We start from the raw sequence: 24,858 nt of genomic DNA, 5'->3' as shown, positions 1-24,858 counted from the left end.
TGTGCAAAGTCTTAGACAGAATAGAGAGGCAAAGTGACCCCCTACTTCCTGCTTCAGCAGTGTACCAGAGATTTTCATCCGCCATTTATTTTCCCATACACATTTTGTAAAATGTGTATGGGAAAATGAAAATAGTTTTACTGGTTCAAACCAAATGGTACGGATATATTTAGAAACAGGAGAGATCACATAACATTTCACTGGGACCAAAATGTAAAGAAAAATGCGGGTTTAAAGAAAATATTTTTTCTATGTTGTTTTTTTTAGTTTTGGTCCCAGTGAAATGTTCTATGGTCTCTCACGATTATAGCGTTAGCTGAACCGTTTGGTTCGACGAAGTACAACAATTTTATAAGCATTTTACGAAATGTCTATGGGAAAATAAATGGCGGATGAAAATCTCTGGTACAGTGCTGAAGCAGGAAGTGACGTTCCACTTTGCCTCTCTATAAGATGGTTCACAATGGTAATAGCAGTATTACAGCTCAACCTGTGCTTTACCACCCCACCACCCCCTGTACAACTGGCAGTTTGTGACAAATAAATAAACAAATAAATAAATAAATAAATAAATAAATAAATAAATAAATAAATGAAGGGAGCAGAAACATTTATAAAATATATTTGTATTAGTAATACAACAATGAAGCGGGGTGTCAAACTCATTTTACGTAGTTCACGGGACACATTTGGCGGGCCAGTGGGCCAGACAAAGAAAATAAAAGCATATTAACTTATATATAACAACACCTCCAAATCTTCCAGTTTATTTTAGTGTAAACTAAGAATTACAGGTACATTTTAAGAACACATTATTTTCACATAGGGTTATCTCAGCTACCATAGGCCTATCAAACAAATTGTCAAATCTACTGTCTGTACTGTGCATTACAATTGACGGCACTGTGCAATTCTCTATAGTCAAGGGTATTGAAAATAGTTTACTGTGAAGAATACAGAAAACATGAATAGGTTACTTAAGTAGCCTAACTCTTTTTAAGTAACTGTTTTTTTAATCCATCCATGGGAATACTTTATTGCCTCTTTTATTGTAGTTATATGTTAATCAGACTATGTGAGCTACTGGACACCTGAATTTCCCCAAGGGGATGAATAAAGTGACCGACTGTATGCGGATTTTGCTGAACAAAAGTAGTGTGAGTTACTTGTTTTGCCAGGCAAGAGTCAACACTTTCCAGGCGCTCTTGAGAAATCTGATGTACAAGTTCTTGCCGATTGAATGATTCTCAGAATGTCATTATCATGCTGCTCTCAAATCCTAGTTTCAGTGATGTCATAATGTGGAAACATTGGTATAATTGCTTATTATAGCTAATAGCAATGGTTTTCACTTTCATTTTTAGGGATGTTTTTGTTGCGTTTGTGTGTTTATAATGTATGTTTTTATGGATTTTGAGTCTGATAATAAAGCTGATTGATTGATTGAAAGTATCTATCTATCCATTTCAATCATGAGAGACCAGTTGGTAAAATTTGACAAGCAAGCTTCATTCACAAATAGCATGGCGTAATGACTCCGTGGTAAGACGACCCTCTTCTTGTGGTGAGAGAGGAGGGCATCTGCTCAGTCTAGGATAGAGTCTGCTGTAGCATCTCTTTTACGATATTAAACTTGGCCTCATGGCACTTACTCATGTTGTTGTCTTCTGACTAGATCATTGCTTGTGTTGTATACGTTGCTTTGGATAAAAGCATCTGCTAAGTGAAATTTTTAACATTGTTAACACGTTCACTGCCAATGACGAGATATCTCGTCTTACAGAATCCAACCGTTGACTGCCAAAGACGAGATATCTCGTCTTAAAAAAAAAAAAAAAAAATTTGACGGTCGGGCGTGGATCAACGCCCCCCACATCTTTTATAAAAATATTAGAGCCACCGAACGTGTACAACCCATTCCACCGACCCACTAAGTGGCGACAGTGCTCTCCTGACTAGAGGAAGGCAAGCAAAAAGCAGCTTCCTCGAAGCCATTCTCATGAAAATGGATTGGCGAAAACGCTTTCGTTTTCGCGCTGATTGCTGGCGGTGCGGGATTGCAAATTTGCATAATAGATTACGGGTGGAACACACTTTGAAACACGCAGCATAAATATGACCAGAATCGCAAAAGCTTCATCAAAACTCTCAACCAAAACTCCAAGAAACGAGCGAGTCCATCCAGACTTCCTCAAAGAGCGGCCGCGCAGACAGGCACAGCAGCAGCAGCAGTGAGCCTGGTGACGCGAGGTTAGGAGCAACAGAAACGAGCTTGTGACACGGCCGCTGCAGCCAAAGACACACACAGAGGGAGGAGTTGGAAGCAGAGGGGGGTTTCCTGCTGTTATGGAGGAAATGACTGTTCAAAACTATTGTTTAGATGTCTGACGTCTTACTGATGCCAAAAATGAATGGTTAAAGTGACTGTTCTATCGAATTTCACAAAAAGCCGTTTATCTCAGAATAATTTTTCTGACGCTGAAACCATGCTGTATTCAACTGCTAATGCTTACATAACTACTAACTCTACAAACTAACTCTTTTAGACAGAGAAAGCACACATTCTATTAGTTATTTTGAGATATTGTGTGTTCACAAAATCTTAGCAGAAAAGAATCCTCGGGTCTTGAAAGATGAGCCAGAATCCTCAAAAAAACCCTCTGGCAGAACCTACCTACAGTAAAAAAAAAAAACGGCTGGCAGTGAATGTGTTAACACGTTAATTGCCAACAACGAGTTGAGTCGTCAAACACAATCCAGCTGTTCACTGCCACCGACGAGTTGAGTCGTCAAAAAATATATATATATTTTTTTGACGGTGCTACGTGGATCAATGCCCCCCGCGTCTCCTATGGAGATATTGGAAGTATTGAATGTGTATAATCTATTTTACCGACCAGCTAGGTGGCGACGGTCCTCTCCCGACAGATATAAAGTCAACCAAAAGCAGCCGCCTCCCGCGGCTGCTTCCTCCAAGGAAGGAAATCAAGGAAATGGCTTGGCGATTTTACAGTCAAAAACGAACGAGCCTCATTCTCATACTGTAGGCGGGGACGGTTTCGCGCTGCTGCGGTGGGGGTTTCCTGAAATGGACTGTGTGGCTACTGTCCATGGTGGGCAGCATAAAGCCTAGAGTCGCACGGGGCTTCATCGGGGCTCTCAAACCCAAGAGACGAGTGAGACCTACAGTATCCACACTCGCTGCCAGGGAGGCAGGCTGCTCAAACTCCCTGCCAGGCTCCCAGCAGCAGAGCACTCACTTGTGACAAACGCAGGCTGAAAGCCACTAGACACGCCCACGGAGGGAGGAGTTGAAGGAGAGGGCGTTCGGAACTATATTGTTTGGATGTCTGATCTCTCACTGATGCCAAAAATAAATGGTTAAAGTGACTGTTCTGCGTGTTTGATTGAATTTCACAAAACTGCGATTATCTCAGCTTCCTGTCTCACACGCTAAAACCATGCTGTACTCAACGGCTAATATCTACATAACTACTAACTCTACAAACTAACTCTTTTAGACAGAGAAAGCACACATTCTATTAGTACTTTTGTGAACTTTGTGTTGACAAACTCCAAGCAGAAAAGAATCCTCGGCTCTTGTAAAATGAGCCAGAATCCTCAAAAAAACGGCTTGGCAAAAGCTACCTACAGCAAAAAAAAAACGGCTGGCAGTCAATGTGTTAAGTCCGAATGGACCTAGGTGCCACCAGGCAGTGCACAGAGTGCATAGGATTTTTTTAATGATGCCTTCATTAAAGGTTACATATTGCATCTTCCTGCTGCATTGACTCTCAGTGGGATACTACTTTACTGTTGACAAAGGCTTTACGCCGAAACGTCCGATTTTTCACTGCCCAATAAAAGGCTTTTTTTTTCAAATTAGCCTACCGTGAGTGCCGGCTCTCCTCTTTCACTATACTACTTTACTGTCCCACATGATTATACCCCGCCACATCGATGGTGTCAGGCTATTTATTCTATAGAGACGGCATACGATTAAGAGTGACGATTATACCTGCTCTTTAGTACTCAAAGAAATAAGAGACCATGCCCTCTTCTGCAATTATGATCTCATTGCCTCTACCCCTCCTGTCTGCTAAGTTGCAAAGTGGAGATGGATGCTGGATGAGCACTGACACCAAAATGTCTTAGCTTATATTTAGGGGTTCATTTTCATTTGCATTAGATGAACAGACAGCTAGGGCTCTATCTTCCCACTAGCCTTAGGCGCTAAACCGGTGTTAAATGCAAAAAAACATGCTTTGTGCCTGCCTCGGGAAGATAGCATCATGTTTTTAGACCCCGAAATGCGCTTTACGCCAAAGAGGCGTGGCGCAGTGCCAGAATAGGCCAGAATAGCTACCTTCCAAATCTTCTTCTCTTCCTCCTGCACTAGGCACTTCACCACTTAAGTGTAGCACTTAAGAGAGAGTAGAGTAGCCTTTCGTATTGTATTTATGTATTGTTATCATGTAACCTGATGAATGTAAGGTGTAGTATTTTCTTAGCACTGACATGCTGCATGTACAGCCTGTCTGTGTTTTGCTGTAATTTGATGTCTGTAATGTTGTGGTATCTCTTGCGATGACACGTTACATATATATCAGTTTGTGCGTTGAATGAATGTAATTGGACTACGGATGTAAACTAGCACTAGCTAACTCCGGCATATTTACATGTTTTCGTATATGGAGGCTTCTATATTTCTGAACATGTCCATTAATGTGCATTGTCCCGTCACAATAAACCAATAAAGTAAAGTAAAGTAAAGTAAAGAATGGGCGTTTCGGCCTTAAATACCGGCCTAACGCTATCTTCCCCCCTGGCGTTAATTTAGTGTTTAGGGCTTTTCAAAACCAGGCCTTATTCAGTGCGCCGGGGATTTGTGCGTAATTACGCGCAGCTCTCCTCTGCCATCTCACTCTCTCTCTCTCTCTCTCTCTCTCTCTCTCTCTCTCACTCCCTCTCTCTCGCGCGTCAGATAGGCACAATGACAGATGAAAAAAAGTTGTTATACAGTAGTTTTGAGCCCCTGTCATTCAGAGGCTGTTGCATCATCCCACCTGTGCAGTGGGGGAGAAGAAAAGCTAGTGAGAGAAAACGATATCATTCTGCCTAAACTTTCACCAATCTAATCTCATCATGACATCCAGGGATAGGCTATATTTTTCTAGCCGATACGTTTAGAACATTCTTTTCACTTTGATCTGCATTTTAGATAACAAACTCTCTGGAGAGAGCATGGCCTTAAAAGTAATTTCCAAAGTAAATCAAAAATCCAAATTCTTAGCCAGAATTTCATCCATCATAGATAATAGCGCCCTTGTAACCTTGGCAAATGCTCTGATTCAATGTCATTTTGACTATGCTTGCTCCTCCTGGTTCACGGCAATCACCATGAAACTCAAAAACAGGCTACAGACATCTCAAAATAAACTAATACGGGTTATCCTGAAACTGCATCCCAGAATCCATCTCCTCCCCTCTCACTTCCTTCCTTAGGTGGCTCAGAGTGCAAGAGAGGGTTTCTCAGATCAAACTGTGCATGGTTTTCAGGATTTTTAAACGGGAGGCTCCTCGCTACCTCACCGACTACTTCTGTAAAGTCAGTGATGTACATGGTTACTCCACAAGAGGAAGCACTTCCAACATTTGTTCCCCCCAAATTTTAATCTTTAACTCATTGAGTGCCAGCCACTTTTGGAGAACGGACGCTCCCAGTGCCAGAGTTTCAGAGCGTTTTCAGTGATTTCTCGAGGCCCACAGAATATTGTGTGATATTACTATGTAAACACTGAACACGCAGAAAGAACAAGGAGACTCTATTGTATCATCAGCAAAGAAAAGTTTATTGATACCATTTTCCGTTCTTTAGTTATGAGCCGGAGAAGATATGTGGTTTCAGCGTTTTCAGGCGTTTCAAATTAGAAGCTGAGATATTCAGCCTTTTGTGAAATGAAGCATTTCAAGCACATTCACTGACTCTAGCTAATATTTTCTGATGTAGTGACGTGGTGTAGTTGTGTGGTGGCCTGCGTGCCCCACCCCCCTCTACCCCCCCTCAGCTGCAAACTCCTCCCCACACTAACACACAGCCTCACGCACCCAGCGTCTATTTTCGGAGTGCTCCGTTTTTGTGCGCCGGCTCCCAGCGCGACACGGAAAAGCCAAACCGGACTGCTGAGAATGGTTTGGCTTTTCAGTGTCGGGTGCTGCTTTTCTGGCGGCTAATCGTGTGGAGAAACTATGCAGACAGACAGACAGAGGCAGAGGGGCTCAGTTGTGGGAGCGGATTGACTGCTGTTCGCAGCCAACGTCAGCTGCAGCCAGAGCAATCTATATGGCTCTGGCTGCAGCATGAGCGGTTTCTCTTTCATCACAGGGCTTTTTCCTGCTGTTTTCCTGATCTTTCTCTAATCTGGAGAGCACTGTCGCCACCTAATGAGTCCGTAAAATAGGTTATACACCTTCAATAGCTACAATATTTGTACAGGAGATGCAGGAGGCTTTGATCCACGTCCCACCGTCAAAAAACTCATTTGACGTTGATCGACGTCATTGGCACTCTACGTCACTATTTACTTTGACGTCGATCGACGTCATTGGCACTCAATGAGTTAATGGGTAAATGTACCTTTTCTTATTCAGCAGCTATTTTATGGAACAAACTCCCTGAGAGTATAAAGACCCTTAATTCCAGGTTTTCCTTTAAAGAGCATGGTGCAGGTTAAAAATAAATCTGAATTGACATTTTGGGCTCATGATTGGCTGAAAAATGTGACTGTCACCTAAACTATTTTCCATCCCTGTGACATCACAAAAGGTAGTTCCATGAAATGGACCAGTGCCCCCTGCTGATTACAAAAACGAGTCTAAACGCAGCTATGTGTGATTGAAAAAAAGTGTTTTTCCCCCAAATCCCATTGCTATATACCCCTTCCACATATTAATGCAATGTGGTCTCCAACCTGCACCATGCCATTTAAGCTCGCCTTGAAAAAATGGCTGGTTGGTTCCCAAATGCGTTCCTAACCTTTTATTTTCCTCTGTCTCCTGTATGCTTGCAGCATTTGAACCCCTGGTAGGTCTTTGGTTTATTATATGAGCTGGTCTCTCTTTTTATTTATTGATTGGTGCATTTTTGTTGTTGTTTAATAACCATTCATTCAATGACTGATCAGTCATTGAGTGTATGGCTCCAAGGTCAATCATTCTTGAATCAAAGGAATGATTGATGTTGAGTAGTGTTGTTTAATGTATTTGTTGTTTATGTTGCCCGTGCACACACGTGCTCACACATGCACACATACACTCACTCCACTTGTCCCATACAAAGGACCACAATGGAAACAAGCCCTCTGGCTTTATTGTGTTTTACTCCTTTTGATCAATATTATTTTGTTGTATTGTCTTGCACAATTCTGCATTTATTGAATCAATAAAGATATCAATCAATCAATCTTGCTATAGTGTAGTGTATTTACATGCTTGCTGTATTTAAACTGCAGTGAGATTGGTTTGAGAAGCATAATAATGTGGAATAATATATATGGAGACAGACGGGGATGAAAGAGCAGGGGGGGGGGGGAGCTCAGAGCGCTTTGGTCGGGCTTTTCTGACCTGATTGGATCGCTCCGTGGAATGGAACATGAAAGGGACATTGTGATTCGTTTACTGCACTTCTCCAATGAGCACGGTGTGAATAATTCTACGCTTAAAAGGCGTGGTTATAATGCTTAAGGCCGCGTGTAGCGCCGACACGAGAATAGGCACTGCGCCGGTCCATGCCCACTAATATGGGCAAAATGCGCAGTGCCAGAATAGGCCAGAATGGGCGTTTCGGCCTTAAATACCAGCCTAAAGCAATCTTCCCAACGGGCGTTAATTTTGCGGTTAACGCTTTTCAAAAGCAGGCCTTATTCAATGCGTCGGGGATGCACCTCCGTGGTGACACAGACACAGCGCGAGCTTCGCTGTCTTGCCCCTCTGTCTGCTCCTTTCTTTCTCCTCGCCTGCTGACATGGAGAAACGACTCTATACCTGAATATTATTCTCCGGGGCGAGGAGAAAGAAAGGAGCAGACAGAGGGACCAGGATTCCCCCTTTCTCGTCTCATCAACAGCGCTGTGCTGGAGACAGTTCTTCCATGTCCCAAAAGTGAAAGGAAGAAGTGGCCAAAACAGAGGGACTGAATGGGAAACTATCCATCAATCAGCTAAATATATATAGTTATTTCCATGTTGCCAGACACTATTGACAGTTTGACAATCCAGCAAAACAAACTGTTTTTATTAGCGAACGTGTATTGACGATGCATGCATGCAGCTCCTTTCCAAAGCAACTCTCAGTTGTGTCTGCATGCTCGTCGAATACAGACTTCTCCCTCTCTCTCTCTCTCTCTCTCTCTCTCTCTCTCACTCACTTGCACTCTCTCACTCCCTCTCTCCCTCTCTCTCTCTCTCTCTCTCACTCTCTCTCCCCCTCTCTCTCACTCTCTCTTTCACATCTTTGCCAGTCATCTTCTCATCCCCTCCTCCTGACTTACATGATTTTTGCTTGTAGGGCTTTTCTGACCAGACTGGAGTCGCTCTGCGGATCGGAGCTTGGAAGGGAATAATGTGATTGGTTTACTGGAGATCACCAATCCAACACTTGTGAATCATTCTACGCTTAAAAAGGCGTGGTTAAATGGTTAGCGCCGCGCATTCTGGCGTTTAGTGTCAAGGAAAAATGGTAAATGGTAAATGGGATGGCCTGCATTTATATAGCGCTTTTATCCAAAGCGCTTTACAATCAGTAGATAGTCTACATTCACCCATTCATACACCGATGGCGGCAGGCTGCCACGCAGGGTGCCTACACACCATCGGGAGCAATTTGGGGTTCAGTATCTTGCCCAAGGACACTTCGACATGCAGACTGGAGGAGGCGGGAATCGAACCACCGACCTCTTTGATCCAAAGCGATTAGTGGACAACCCGCTTTACCTCCTGAGCTACAGCCGCCCCACAGCCAAAAATGAGGGAATGAGTGTGACCACGCCCACTAACAGCAGTGCACCAAGCCATAAACGCAGATTTAAGGCCAGGGGGAGAATAGAGCCCGCTGACTGATCTCAAATCACACAAGTGTGAAAAGACACAGGAAGCAAACTGTGTTACTTCAAAACTCAAATTCTAAATTCTTCCACTTTCACAGACCACTTACCAATCATCTCATCAAAGGTCTTCTGCAAATTATCGAGATCCTTTGGTTTGAAGTAATGCTGCTCGCCAGTCCTCATTGTTGCAAGGGGTTGCAGGTCGTCGTTATCGACTTCAATCCCGATGCCAAAAATGTAAATGTCTGTAAGAGAAGGACTGATGAGACATAGCCCCTATTGCACATATTACACCTTATTGAATTCTTCTGCTCAAAATTTTCTTAGCAAGATCCCATATTGTCAGAGGATAATATACAGTGAAGTGTCAGGAGTAGGGAAGAATCTGGGTGAGCATCAAGGCAGAATAGTTGCATTATAGGTACATTCAGCGATGTTTTTGTGTTAAAATAAGTGTTAAATGGCTCGATATTCTGACAGCAATCACTGAAATAGAAACCTTCTGTTTCCCAGAAAATTTGATCAAAATTGGCGCCGACCTCAAACTATCCAATCAGAGAAAAGTTGACATTTTCTGGGAAGCAGAAACTCAGATTGCGATGCCTAAAGAGGACTATATGTATGTTTTGACCCCGAATCCAACGCCGCCATCCTTGAGTCTCTATGAGTGATTGCTGTCAGAATATCGAGCCGCCATTTAACACTTATTTTAACACAAAAACATTGCTGAATGTCAATTTTAATTTCAACGACAACAAAAACCACCACTAAATGTACAGCCACATACAGTTATGCATCTGATAATAAAGCGGGTAAACCTCACCAAGATATTCATCTCTCGTCTGCTGGTTCATATATACTTGGTTCTTTATTCTTTCCACAGTGGGTAGGGGTGAACCGCCCATATTATAACGACCTGCAGCCAAAAGAAACCAATGCATTAATAACCATTACACTGATGGGAAACAAGAGCTTTATTCAGACACACTTTCTCTGTCTTACCCTTTGCTCTAACACAGTGGTACTCAACCTTTTCCCTCCTCAAGAGCCACATATTGACAAAAAAAAATCTTTGCAAGAGCCACAATCCAAAAAAGTCCCTTTCCTCCCTTCATTTATTCTTAGATGTTTATGTGTTTATTTATTTTAAGTATGACTTAAAAGAGCCACAACTACCCATAAAGGAGCCGCATGTGGCTCTCTAGAGTTGAGTATCACTGCTCTAACATATTAAGAGCAGATTGTGATTGTCCTTGTATCTTCTAGGGACCCAGGGACTGCAGATGAAATTTAGCTTCCTAGCTAAGTCTGGGACAGTTTGTGACTGTCCATTGTCCCTGTCAAATAAAATAATAAAAAAGAAGATAAAAAAAAAGATAAACATATACAGTAAATACCTGAAATGTTTTATGTACAGTATATTAGCAAGAAGCCTTCATCAGCCACAACGCTGACGAAGGCTTCTTGCTGAAACGCGTACGTTGTAATGAGTGAAACGGAATAAAACCTTCAAAGGACATTTTTGAGTGCTGGCTCCTTCTCTCTACTACTCTTTGGAAACTCCTGTGCCTTGCACCTACAACTTTTTTATCTGGTGAGTGTGCGTGCTGATAGCTCCCCAGCTAGTCAGCTTTGAACAGTATATTAATTATACTTTATATACCATGTGTAATTCCAAAAGAGTGAAGATAACTTGGTTGATTCAAATAACCATTCAACCCATTCATTATTTGAATGCAAACTCAAAGGAATGAATGGTAGCGTGAATAGTGTTCGGCTATAGTGACATGCTGCACATATCAAACGATGAATAGTTGTAGCAAATGTTTGAGGGCATCAAAAAGCTGTCCATGTGATTTCACAAACTTGCCACTTCATTGTTGAACTAAATACACTAGATGCAGGGGTGCCAAACATATGGCCCGGCCCGAGGGCCAGAACCGGCCCACTAGGTGGTCCAATCCAACCCACAGGATGACTGCAAAGTGTGAACATTGCACTGAGAAGTCCTTCAATCCAATTCTATGCACTTGTGTGAAGGCTATGGCAGGTTTCAGGAGCAAGTTAAATTAAGTCGCCTATTCATGTTTTCTGTATTCATCACTAAATGGTCAACTACTCTTTTCATTACCCTTGAATATAGAGAATTGGACAGTTGCTGCCAATTGTAATGCACAGTTACAAACAGTAGATTCGATCATTTTGATAGGCCTATGATGGTACATGTAGCTGCGATAACCATTATGTGAAAACATGCTCTTAAAATGTACCTGTAATTGTTTACACTAAAAGAAACTGGAACATTTTGAGGTGTTGTTATTCATATATAGCTTATCATGCATTGATTTTCTTTGTCTGGCCCACTTGAGACCAAATTGGATCGCATGTGAGCCTGTGAACAAAACTTAGTTTGACACCCCTGACAGTTCATTTATGGCTCATTTCCACCACATTTTACAGCCCTGCACAGTCCGTCACCACTCGGCTCTACTTGTTTCAACTCTATGGACGTTTTGCTTCCACCGCTGGTCATCTGCCCCCGCCCACACCTGGTCGTCATAGCGACCGCATATCTGCCCTCCGCCCATATTCCGAAGTAGGCTATAACATAACGTTACAATTAAATCCATACACAGAACTTTTAAACTGTTTATGAAATACTGGTGCCTCTAAATGACCTACAGTGTACATGGGCAAATGTGACAATCGGCCAGGAGAATGGATATCACTTTGTTGTTAGTCAAAACTCACATGCGCTGCGCGAGGGACGAGGGTTGCGCTAGAGTGAAGCCTGTACCCCGGCGGCCTCACCAGGCAAGACCGCGGCTTCACCCGAGCCCCGCCTGCGGCCTAGCGGAGCCGACGCAGCACTCAACTACAAGCGCTTCATGAGCAGCGGACTTTTGGACAATTGAAACCACCGCCACGATTTTATTTCACCAGAGGCGAAGGCAGCAACACAAAAGACTGATGGAAAAGCATAACAGAAGAGAAGGTAATCCCCACTAAACTGGTATGCTGCATTGCATTGACTGTCAGTAGGATAGACAGAGTAAACACGATTCTGCCTGGCCAATCAGTCGTCTACAATGTTTTCACGTCACCGTATGAACCCGGGTTCACAGAATAGAACCTCGACGAGGCAGGTCCTAAAAGTAGCACGACTCGACCCCAATACAACCCGGGCTGTCCCCGTTTTCGATCGGTGGAATGAGACAAAAAAGCGAGACGAGCTGGGCGGGGCCGCGTTGATACCAGCGGTGGAAATGGGCCATAAGTGAGGCCTCTCTCACAGAGCTGGCATGCGGCCTCTCCTCTCTCTCTCTCTCTCTCCGCAGAGGGTTTTCATAGTCCACAGTGGCTGGTTACAACTCTGCTCGACTGTACTCCTCCACTCAGGTGTCTTCCATCAGTAGCTAATGAATGGAGCTCTCCATGGTGCTGAACCTGTGTTCACTCATTTTGGCCACTAGTTTAGCCAGTTTTGTCCATTTAGCAATAGTCAGCCCTAATTGCCTAATTCAAAAATACGGCTCCCTTAGGTCACGTAGGTAAAATGGCATACTCACACACAGACACTTCACATTCTTTTGATAGGATTATTATATGGTCTGTATTGGATTACGGATTACGGTGACATTTTGTATGCACGCATCTTCTCAATGCCTCCACTCGCTTGACACTGTCTATCACGGTGCACTGAGATTCATTACTAATCTGAAAGCTCTCACTCACCATTGTACCTTGTATGCTCAGGTGGGTTGGTCTGCCTTGTCCACTCGCAGACTCAACCACTGGTACACCTTTATTTACAAGGCTATCCTTGGTCTGCTCCCAGCATATTTACAGGTATACATTGATCGAAAAGAATCAGGAGGTTACCGTCTACGCACACAGGAGCTTCTGTTACTATCTGTCCCTAGAGTGCGTACCGAGCTTGGGAAAAAGGCTTTCAGGTATGCTGCGCCTTCCTCCTGGAACCAGCTACAAAACAGCCTGATTCTCAGAGAGCTGGTCTCGCTAAATGCTTTTAAATCGCTCCTGATAGATTTTGAAACGTCCAATTCTGCCTGCAGATGCTATGAATGATGTTAACTGTGCTTCCTAGTGTTTTATTTTGTTATATGTTGTCATATGTCGGAACCATGTCACTGTGCTGCTGCCTGTCTTGGCCAGGACTCTCTTGTAAAAGAGATTTTTAATCTCAATGAGTTCCCCTTCCTGGTTAAATAAAGGTCAAATAAAATAAAATAAATATGAACAGACTGAAATTACCGTCTGTGAAAAAAATCAGAACGTGATGATGATCCTGAAAAGCCTGTTCTCCAACACGTTGCTTTATAAAAGCGATTCGCTCCTCGAAGATTTTGAAGGCACGGTGCAGATCTGTCCCAGGATTATTATCTCTCTCTGTGGGGGCAACACACACACACACACACACACACACACACACACACACACACACACACACACACACACACACACACGCACGCACACACACACACACACACACACATAGAGTATAAGGCTGGATAAACTGAATATGTACAGTACATAGTTACGAACAGACAACAGTAGGCTATAATATTGTTGATCAATTTGACTTACCTTCTATATTAAATGCATCCAAATTAGCCACGATAGACTGAAGTGATGTTGTGTTACTTGTAAAAAAGTCAATTATGTTGGCAATCTCAAATATTTCAGAGGAGAAAAAGATGATCTGATAATTCGGACTGACTGAAAAAGTGGCAATCTGTAAGGTGAAACATTGTCATAATATGTTAGTCAAACACAAGGCAGATCTCTACTGTAAGACTGTACACAGCATGAACAACTTTGTAGATGCATAATGCAATTTGTAAAAGCTGTGAAACTTTTGTAGAATCTTACATATTATATTTCATATATAATATTTCAATAATGCAAGGTATCTGTATGTGTAAAAACTGCTTATGGTTGTTATTTTGTTAAGTGTTTGATCCATTTATCAGCAGAAAGAGTGGGTAGTAATATGCTTTGGCATCAAGTCAAGGGGTTCATGCCAAGAAGCCTCTATTAAAATGATGCCTGTGTAATTCATAATGAAATGTACTTCTAATGGGCTGTTTTAACCCTGGTCGCCAATAAGCAGAGCGAACCGAGGCACTAGCAGTGAGCTGAACTGAGACTTCATAATGCAACCAGGACCAGAACATCTTTGACTACCTCATGGTAAAGTGCCTTAAATAAAATCAACCATGTATACTGTCTGCCAGTGAGGAAGCTATTAGGACAGCCATGTGAAATGAGCAGATTTTTCTGTAGACCGATGAAAATCATGTTTCTCAAAATGAGTATAAAGTAGATTGTGAGCTGAACGTTTTTGATTATATTAAATTGTTTACTTACATGTTCAAACATGCCATGTCAAAATAGCTTATTCTGCAGCTGGTCCGCATGTATTGGGATAAATGACTTCTAAGTAAATTAAACTAATTTGAAGTTGCTCATTATAACTGAATGACATTTCTGACCCATAAGCAATACTGGCTTGAGCTGCTCTGCCAAGCCCAGTGCAGCCTCTCGCATGTCATCCATCCCTATACAGAAGATCGACTAAATGTCCAGGCTAGTTACAATTACAACTATTTTTTAACATGTTTTTAACAAGTCAGCAAATGTATAGAGAGCCGAAGTCACGTCCTTCTTCGGTCTCTGTTTAATAGGCTATGGGGTAACATGCTCCACCCTCAAGGTATACAAGGGTTAGGGTTAGGGTTAGGGCCATCTGCAGCCATCTCGGTAACCCTTTAGAATACAGCCCGCAAATTACCCTGTAAGTACAGAGTAATAACATCTGTACTTACAGGGTAAGTATGGGGTACCACATCTGTACTTACAGGGTAAGTATGGGGTACCACACCTGTACTTACGGGGTAAGTATGGGGTACCACACCTGTACTTACAGGGTAAGTATGGGGTACCACACCTGTACTTACAGGGTAAGTACGGGGTACAAGATGTTAATTTACCCTGTAAGTACAGGGTACAAAATCTGTACTTACAGGGTAAGTAGGGGGTACCACACCTGTAATTACAGGGTAAGTATGGGGTACAAGAAGTGAATTTACCATGTAAGTTCAGGGAACTAAATCTGTACTTACAGGGTAAGTACAGGGTACCACACCTGTACTGTAGTTACAGTGTAGTTACTATATAGGTACGGGGAATTGACACTGCTTTAGAATACAGCCAGCGCCCTGTCTATTTCTTACCTTTGTGATAAGTTTTTTAACAACATCTTTCGCCTTTACAATTTGGTCCTCTTCGATGCTCTCAGAAATATCCACGGCGATATAGATGTTGAGTATCCCATTTTTTGTGACCTTGATTTTTCTCCCATCTTGAATGTCCTCTGAAAAAATCACCACAACCAAATTATTATTTTGCCATAAACATGAAGGAATTTTTTGGAATCATGCAAAAGCTTTTTTGAAGTGTATCAATGGTCAGCCATTGTCGAGACAAATACACCTACAATTTAATTGTGGCATTATTTAAAAGTATTTAAATGATCTCTTATCCAACAGCAGTGCTCATTTGGGACATTGGGGTTCCTTTTTGAATTGCAATTGCAATGCAACCAATACTTTACAAGAGATGATGACAGGTTCAGCCTCGCATGAAGAACACCTTTATTTCACCTCTTTTTCAAGTCTGACAGGTTTCAGTCTAACTGCCACCAAGACATGGGGAAACATGACAAGGCAATGTGCTTAGGGACTGTCCGATATTTAGGTGGGGTGGAGTAAAATATGATATATCACTTAAAAAAATCAACTGCCCTCTCTGACATTTATGCATCATCCCCCTGCATCTGTAAAAACAGCCTTTTTCACAGCAGCCATTTTGTGTCTAAAAGGCAGGGTAAACACAGGTGCAACCAAAATGAGGGTTTCCAACTTCCAATCCATTTAGGTGTTCCAGTGCTGGGGGCCCTCATGAATGCTTTGGTTGCACCAGTGTTTATCCTGCCTTTTAGACACAAAATGGCTGCAGTGAAAAAGGCCCACCCCGGATAGCTAGGGCAAGGCACAGTCAATGGAAGGGGAGAGGGGCTCTGAGGTGGGCAGCTGTGGAGAGGTAGTCTCATGTGGTCAGACCCACCATCGACGTCAGCAAGCTTCCAGCGACGGAGGGTCTGAATCACACATAAGTCTCTGAATCACAAGAGACTTCCGGCACTTTAACGTCCAGATGCTGGAGGAGAAATCTGGAACGCCGCGAAGCACCGTGAAGAGACATAGGCTACGTTCACACAGCCATCCTTAGTGCTTGAATCTGACTTGTTGCTCACATCTGATTTATTTGTGTGGCTGTTCACACAGACTTTTTAAAAGTGGCCCATATCCGACTCCAGTGTGAACAGATCACGGACATGAAGTGACCCGCATGTGCAGAAGAACAACAATAACGTCACACGCAGCGCACTGCTGTTCTACATAAACCCGGAAGAAGACAGCAGTAAACATGTCTGTAGCTGACGATGTTGTTTCATCTGTTGTTCTTTTAATACATCCATGGTTGTTCACGGTTTAATTTCAATGCCCGCGTGTTGGTCCTCCCCCTCCCTCCTCCCGCCAGCGCAGAATAGTGACGAATGTCACTCTGGAATGATGTAAAAGTCACTTGAAGTGGTGGACGTTGCCAGGAATTTTTTTGATATTGAAGACATTTCGGGAGATGACTTGACGAAAACGCTGAATGAAGCGTTCGCTTCGGCCTAGACGACTGGTCTGGGCCACAGTATGGATATTGGGGTGAATGGGTGCATTTTGGGTGGACACTTTTTATTGATATTGTATTTGCGCTATAGTTTTAGCAATACAGTAGGTGCCGGTAATGCACCATTTAAGGATGACAACTGGCATAAAACTCAACAGAAGAAGAAGAAGTCACATTGAAGCATTAAGTCAGATATGGGCCAGATGTCTGTTCACACCGGAGTCACTTTCAAAAACATCAGATTCAAATCTGATGTTTTACCACATTTGAAAGTAGCCCAGGTCGTCTTTAAAAAAGTAACTTTCAATGTGACTTGTACTGTTCACACAGTCATGAAAAAGACTGATCTGAGTCACTTTAGGGGGAAAAAGATTAGATTCAAGCACTAAGGATGGCTGTGTGAACGTAGCCTTACCTAAACGATGAAAGGAGCGACCAAAAAGTAGCGATAGGCTGTCTTGCAGGAAGAATGAGTGGGCAAAATAATTGAATGGCTGCCTGTGTTACAGAAAGTGTGCCAGGTCCATGGCATAGATGCTCTCAAGGACGTGCAACACTTGTGTTTGTTGTGGTTGTAGCAGTTCACCGGGGTCGATTTAGCTGATGCAACTTCCGAATGCACCGTCCACGGGGTCCCTGGTTGGTCAATTCATATGTCTATCACGCATCCTTTTTTTTTGGCTTGGGGGCAGGTATTAACCACTTTTCAGAGTTGTGTTCCAGACTGGCACTGCCATTGTCTCTCAAATCGACTCATTTAAGTTGCACTTCCCTGCAATGATACTGCTGTCACATTCAGACATGCCACGCATGCAGGGATATTCCCTGGAATGGTATGTCTCTTGTGGTGGGAAATTGGTGGTACATCATTTCCCTGGTTATATAACCCTGTACCCATTCATACATGATGACCCCATGCAGGAACTGTCCCAGGACATTTCTGGGAAAGGCATGTCTGAAAAGGGCTGCATGTCTGAAAGGGGCTGAACTACTAAGCCAGAATTAACTGGGGGGAAAAATTAATCATGAAATAAACATTCATTAGTTTCGAATTGAAAAAAAAGTCTTTCACTTTTAAACTACACTATTAATATTAATACTAGTCACAGATTAAAAGAAAAACTGTTCCAGAGACTTACCGGTGGACTTTAAGGTGGTGAGGCTGTGTTTGATTGCACTGCCAAAGGCCTGGGACACTTCCAGAGGAGTATCGTAGGTGTGTTTGTCTGCAACAAGCAAAAGCCGCATACTAAACCTTTAATATCATGTGGTTTATGACAGATGTGAAAATGCTACATTCTACTATTGGAGAACTGCTGCCCATACAGAAAAAAGGCCATTTTCTAAAGAACACAGAATGTCATCAGCATAGGTCAGTGATACTCAACTGGCAGCCTGCGGGCCACATGCGGCCCGCGGGCGCCCCCTGTGTGGCCCGCCATGGAATTGCAAAAAAAAAAAAATATATATATATATATATATATATATTTTTTTTTTACAGTGCACCTGAATGCAACATGCAAGATACCCACTGAATAAGTGTCCAAATGTTCATGTCATTCTGGCCAATACTTCACTTCTGTTATAGCATTTCAGTCTGGAATATGGAATATCTTTCAATAATCTATGATTTAGCTGCTAAATTGTCAAATACCGCCGTCTGCTCGCTACCCAGGCACTTATGTATGTACTTAACCTAACTAACTATCCGGTGTGCACAACATTGTCAGACTAAACTCCGGCTGACACCCCAAAAACCTACAATCCGCTACACAAGAAAATAACTAGTCATTACCGGGTAATTACCCACTAGATACTTCTAATTACCAGGTAAATTCCTGGTAGTTACTGGGTAAATACCTGTCCAATGTTGAGTATATACCTGGTAATTACCTTGTAAAGATCTGAGTTATTGTCACCCTAACACGGTCACATTTAGACAAAATGATGGGTGATAGTGGAGGTTTACAATCTGTAATATATAATTACTAGGTAAATACCAGGTAATCACCAAGTAAATACCAGGTAATATTCAGAAAAATATCTAGTAATTACCCTGTAATTACCCGGGGACTACCTGGTAACTACCTGGTAGTTACCAGGTAATTACAGGGTAAATACTTCTAAATACCAGGTAATTACCTGGTAGTTTCCTGGTAAATGCCTGGTAATTACTGGACTGTAAAAGGAAGGGTTACCAAAAATGTATATCGATTGTTTATTAACTGGCCCCTGGCCTTCTATCATTTCACGTATTAAGTGGCCCCCGGGCAAAGCAAGTTGAGTATCCCTGGCATAGGTGTTGTCTTACAGTAGCATGCTGGCTCTGTCCCAGTCCACTGGCCGTTCTCTTGACACACTCTCTCATTTGACCCCCTCAAAAACAGATTGTTGTTGCAGCTGTACTTCACCGTGTCACCAATGCCAAATATGTCCCCTGCAAATAGGTCCCCTGACCTCATCGCTCCGGCTGGAATACCAGGATCAGCGCAGTGATCCCCGGCTGCGTTCAAATAGGAGAAAAGACAACAGTCATTTTGCTAGTTTTATTATTTGACAAAATGAGGAGATATCACAGACCTGAAAGAGGAAGACGGAGAGAGAAAGAAAGCGAGAGAGAGTGCTGATTAAGACTTACTGTCACGGCTACATATGGGAGTGGCACCGGTCCACTTCCCGTTTGCTTGGCAGACGCGTGCGGTTGAGCCACGCAGGGTGTATCCAGAATAGCATTCAAATCTGGTCTCATTGCTTACATAGTACCTTTCCTGAGGCGGGAAGACACTTCCATACTGCAGCACATTGGGGTCAGGGCATTCGATCACTGCAAAACAACATAAAAGGGGTTTGAGTTATCCGGTTAGATGTTCACTACGGGGCAACATTGTCATCCTCCTATCAGGCAGGTTGGTGCTTGCTTACTCTTGCATGTCTGACGCGGAAATCTTCTTGGCGGTGGTCTCCATTTGCGAATGGGGTGGCACAGGCGTGACGAGTGGGGGTGCGGGTAGAAACCCTCAGGGCAGTGGTAGATCAACGTGCTGCCGATCTGCAGCTGCTTGGTCAGTGTGTAGTGACCACCTCCTTCAATCTGCATATTGTCCTCCGTGCAGTTGCACCGAACACCGCTACCTGAAAGAGAAATACAGTTTATTGTTATGTATGTGGAGTATGGAGTTCTTCAGCTATGTTGCTGCATTGCTCGAGGCAAATAATATGCATGTACACTCAAGATATTAGTTGTAAATCTACAGTGAGTATTAACGGTGCAAGTAAGTACTGTTGTACTTTTTTTGAGTATTTTCGCAAGTCAATCATTTTTACTTTTTCTTAAAAGATTGACAAATTCTGGTGTCAATCAGGGGCATAGCAAGGGTTGGGCCTGTTTGGCACTAATGGGGGATAAAAATGGGATGAGAAAAAATGGGGGGGGGGTGGGGATGGGTTCTATTATGGTTACCCATGAGTCTCTCCTTTACAGACATGCCCACTTTATGCTAAACCATACTGTTTTTTGGCAACAACAAAAAAAGGGGGGGGGATGCTGTTTTTTGCATGCAGTATTCTGAATATTTCTCCATACGGTGGTCCCTAAACAGTCTTGGAATAAATTGGGTATGACTGGAAACCTGAGATGCTTGTGGCTTCAATGACCCCTAATTGTATTCATGTGTTTGATAAGCCATTTCATTGTAGTAAAACCATTTTTCAAAACTTCACCTCACTGTATAAAATGACCTATTGTGACCTCTAGGATAATCACACCCTCGTGAAACTTTACAACCACAATTAGGAACCTAGGGCATTCAGGGGATGTATAGCTTTCCTAGGTATATTGACAATAAGGGGGTTTCTGAGCAATTTCCATAACAGAAGTGCTTGCCACTCAATCGCTGAAAAATGCAATTACAGATGCCAAGTTTTTGATACCAAAGCACAGCGTGAATTTTTCTATGGTGTTGCTCAAGGTTGTGGTGTCTTAATGTGGTAATGAGGGATTTTTGAGCATTTTGATCAATTCTCGAGTGGTCAAAAATGGTTAGATCTTGCACCAAATCTGTGTAACAAATGATATCAACCCCCAAATTGCTGCAACAACTTATGAGACATAATTTGTGGGGCCCATCCACTTTTATTCAAGCCCGCCCCCCTGCAATTTCTGACTGCGCCTTCATCTGATTTTTCTAATTACTGTAAAATTATCTAGTTTGAACTCTGTCATCTCATCCTTTTGTAGTGGCATGTCTCATATTGCAAATTTTCTTAAGCTACATTATATATATTGTCCCATTACAATTGTTGTTGTTGTTGTTGTTGTTGTTATTATTATTATTGTTGTTATTATTGTTGTTGTTGTTGTTGTTATCATTATTATCATCATCATCATCATCATCATCATCATCATCATTATTATTATTATTATTATCTAGAAAGTAATTACACAAACTTATATCAGAATGTACAATCATACATTGACATAACATCTAATAATTTTACAAAAACTCTGATATTTTACAAAAACCAGACTAGGAAAATTTGACAACAGAAAAATATATATAAAAATAAAAGCAATCTCTAAATGTCCTTTATCTGTAATGTTATTGAAAAGGAGCTCACCCAGACACAGGAGACATAGAAGAACAGCAAAGCAACTCCAGTGAACAGAAAACTCCATGTTCAATCTTAAATTGAGGAAAAGCTTAACAGTGAGGTGATCTTGCAAATGTTGGCCCTTTATTCCAAAGAGAACAGTAATGTTCAGAAAGACAGGAAGACCATCTGTCACTTATTAACTTTGTGACAAATAACAGGAAATCAATGAGGAACCTAAAACATTCCAGCATAGACAATTTCCCTGATTGCATTAGACTTGAGCAATCTTCTACACTTGTGTAATAGTGAAAATAAATAACTCCGTTTCACTTCATTGTTTGACTAACGCAGAGTAGAGCAGTGGTTCTGAAAGTGTGGTCCAGTCGCCAGGGGTCCTTGGGGGGGGGAGGGGTGGGTGGGTGGTTCTGGGGGTCCCCAGCAAAAAGGGGAATAGTTTATTTTTACTATAATTCCATCCATAAGTAACACAATGACAGATTGTTTTGGCCATGGGTTTCATACAATAAAACTATATATTGCAACAATCAGATACGTGGCACTGGAACAAAAATCTTATCAAATGGGGGTCCGTGGTCTAATTTGTGTCAGTTTAGGCGTCCTTGGGAAAAGTTTGAGAACCAGTGGAGTAGAGTACACAATGTGTAAAACAATTGTTGCTTCTTACTGGACCCCATCGGAAATAAGCAGGACTTTCCCAGCTTAATGGGCTATCCAGGCATTCATCGGTTTTGTTTGTTTTGTTTGTTTTTTGTATGATTTATTTAATGTTTGATGTATATATGTATTGTAATTGCTTTGAATGCCAAATAAACCAAACCAAATACTCCCAAAACAGTGACCCATTTCTGGATTTATTTTTATTTGGACCTTGACAAAGACATCTGGATAAATAAAATAGGCCTACCTCAATAATTTCCCTGGTCACCTGTTCAGAGGATCATTTTGACAGTTCTCTCGGTTTTGGACTTTGGTTTCGTTTCCAGTCATGTGTACACACACGGTCACATGTCGGATGAAACAACAGATTTCAAATATTGTGAAATCACAGCAAAGTGCAAACGCTTGCTTCATCATTTCCCAAAACCTGCATCAGCATTGAGAATTGCTTATTGACCTGTTGATTTAATGATCCATAAAAGTGCTTCTTCAAATCAACAGAGAATTTGCAGTTGCAGTGATTTATATTAAACCACAAACAATTTACTGGCTGGAAATATGGAGGATTTCTTTTTTAAATAAATGTTATTTGTTTAATTAATCAGTAAACCATTCATTGACTTTTATGCTCATGTTATTTATGATTTATTATCTCCGCCATTCGAAGACGGGAGATCATGTGTTCGGTTGTGTGTGTGTGTGTGTGTGTGACTGAGTGCATGTTCCCTGTGTGTGTGTTCCTGTTCCCTCACTGTAGACTCGAGCAGACCTGGCTGGGCATTATGCGGCCTGGGGGCCAGAACCGGCCCTCATGATGGTTCTGCCTGGCCCGGGAGGTCTATAGTTGACAATTGACGGTGCTTGTCATCTTTGATGTCCATGTCAGTCACACACATACTACATGCTCTTTGCGAGTTCAAGTTCAATTACAGTTTCAATTGATGTTGATCTCCCAGGGGTTGGCAACCCTGATATTTATCCAGTTCGGCAATATCCCTGATGACCACCACTTTTCTTCCTCTGGTGATCCTATAGATTTTATGAAAATTTTACAGAGACTCTGGAGCGTCCTCTCTTTGTGACCGATAGTACTAACATCCTCTCCCCCGCCACAGACACCACCCTCATTCAAGATTAGTGATGTCACCAGTCGAGTGACATCACTGATGTCACTCGACATTGACAATGACATCACACTGATGTCACTCGAGCACTCAATGATGGTATCATCAGTGAGTGATGTCATCGGTGATGATGTCATCTTTGCGCGAGTGACCTGGTAATTCCGGCAATCATTATCAGGTGATTAGGGCAATTAATCGGCCCTAATTAGGCTACTTAATTAAAAAATCCAGCTCCGTTAGGTCACACACTTCCTGAAAGATTCAGCCCGATCGCACGTTAAAAGATTCGTAACATTAGACATTAGGGGGTGATACCATTGCCACAACCGCCGTGAAATAGAAGAAGGGGAAGGAGAAGGAAAAGACAAGTTGGTGGCGATAATGCACCAATTCGTTGTTTGCCAACCGCCAATAAACCTTAAAAAAGAAGAAGAGAAGAAGAAGAAGAAGAAGATACTAAATAGTAGAGTAATCGATTCTGATCCACACTCCATACCAGTTGGTGGCGGTAATGCACCAATTCGTTGTTTGCCAACCGCCAATAAACCTTGAAGAAGAAGAAGAAGAAGAAGAAGAAGAAGGTAATAATAATAATAATAATAATAATGATTGGATTTATATAGCGCTTTTCTAGACACCCAAAGCGCTTCACAGAAATCATTATTCATTCACATCATTCGTACCAGTGGTGGTAAGCTACGGGTGATGTAGCCACAGCTGCCCTGGGGAAGACTGACGGAAGCGTGGCAGCCATTTCGTGCCTACGGCCCCTCCGACCACCACCAACATTCATAGACATTCATACCCATTCATACGAGGCAATGAGGGTTAAGTGTCTTGCCCAAGGACACAACAACAACAGCTGGGAGTCAGCTAATAACTAATAACAGAGTCAGTAAAGCAGGAACAACTGTGAAATGTATTTGGATCCCAGCACATATAGCAGTGGAGGGTAATGAACTGGCAGATAAGTAGGCTATGCAAAAGATGCAACTAATAAGACAGAAATAAATATGGTAGTAAGTTATAGTAAGGCAGAAGTTAAAAGTAGGCTATATATTTAGTCAAAGGAGAAATTAAAAAGAAATGGCAGGAGTGGAATAAAGAAACTAAAGGTAGGCATTATTACAATATCCAAAAGACAGTAGAAAAAAGTGAGAGACATGAGCAGAACTAAAAAAGATGAAGATATCATATCAAAGATGAGATTTGGGCACACTGGGCTTAACAGTACACTTAAGATCATGGGAAAACATGAGACTGGTATGTGTGAATATTGCGATAGGCAGGAAACAGTAGAACATGTCATGATTGATTGTCTATACTACCAACAGGAAAGACAGATTCTCAACAACAGATTGGAGAGCAATCGTATCAAGCTGGAGTTAAAAGAAATATTGCAGTTAAATTCAGGGAATGTGGGGTATAGGCATATATTTTCATCTTTAGAGGAAAAAATGGACTAAGTAGTATAGTCAGGAGGATAGTGTAGTGTTTTAGAAGTCCATTCTGATCCACACTCCATTTCAGAAGGTGGCGGTAATGCACCATAAGTTGTTTGCCAACCGCCATAAAACACTAGTAGAAGAAGAA

At 42.1% G+C, this 24,858-nt stretch overlaps 1 protein-coding gene across 1 annotated transcript in view; it reads right to left on the bottom strand.

Annotated features, from left to right (window-relative positions):
- LOC310782073 (complement factor B-like) overlaps nucleotides 1-21,616 on the bottom strand; it is a 34,544-nt gene extending 12,928 nt beyond the window's left edge. The window contains exons 1-10 of the mRNA XM_083642740.1: nucleotides 21,488-21,616; nucleotides 19,793-20,002; nucleotides 19,509-19,694; nucleotides 19,182-19,373; nucleotides 18,010-18,096; nucleotides 15,361-15,500; nucleotides 13,712-13,859; nucleotides 13,379-13,513; nucleotides 9,927-10,019; nucleotides 9,211-9,348 (exon numbers count right to left, since the gene is read on the bottom strand). Of these exons, the coding sequence (XP_083498866.1) occupies nucleotides 9,211-9,348; nucleotides 9,927-10,019; nucleotides 13,379-13,513; nucleotides 13,712-13,859; nucleotides 15,361-15,500; nucleotides 18,010-18,096; nucleotides 19,182-19,373; nucleotides 19,509-19,694; nucleotides 19,793-20,002; nucleotides 21,488-21,545 (1,387 nt within the window). The 5' untranslated portion in view covers nucleotides 21,546-21,616. The remainder of the gene's footprint in view (nucleotides 1-9,210; nucleotides 9,349-9,926; nucleotides 10,020-13,378; nucleotides 13,514-13,711; nucleotides 13,860-15,360; nucleotides 15,501-18,009; nucleotides 18,097-19,181; nucleotides 19,374-19,508; nucleotides 19,695-19,792; nucleotides 20,003-21,487) is intronic.
- Between the last annotated feature and the right edge of the window lie 3,242 nt (nucleotides 21,617-24,858).

The sequence above is a fragment of the Poromitra crassiceps genome (assembly GCF_964638095.1).
Source record: "Poromitra crassiceps genome assembly, chromosome: 1".
NCBI classification, from domain to species: Eukaryota; Metazoa; Chordata; class Actinopteri; order Beryciformes; family Melamphaidae; genus Poromitra; species Poromitra crassiceps.
The sequence above is the reverse complement of the archived record's forward strand: the minus strand, read 5'-3'. Positions and strand labels throughout refer to the sequence as shown.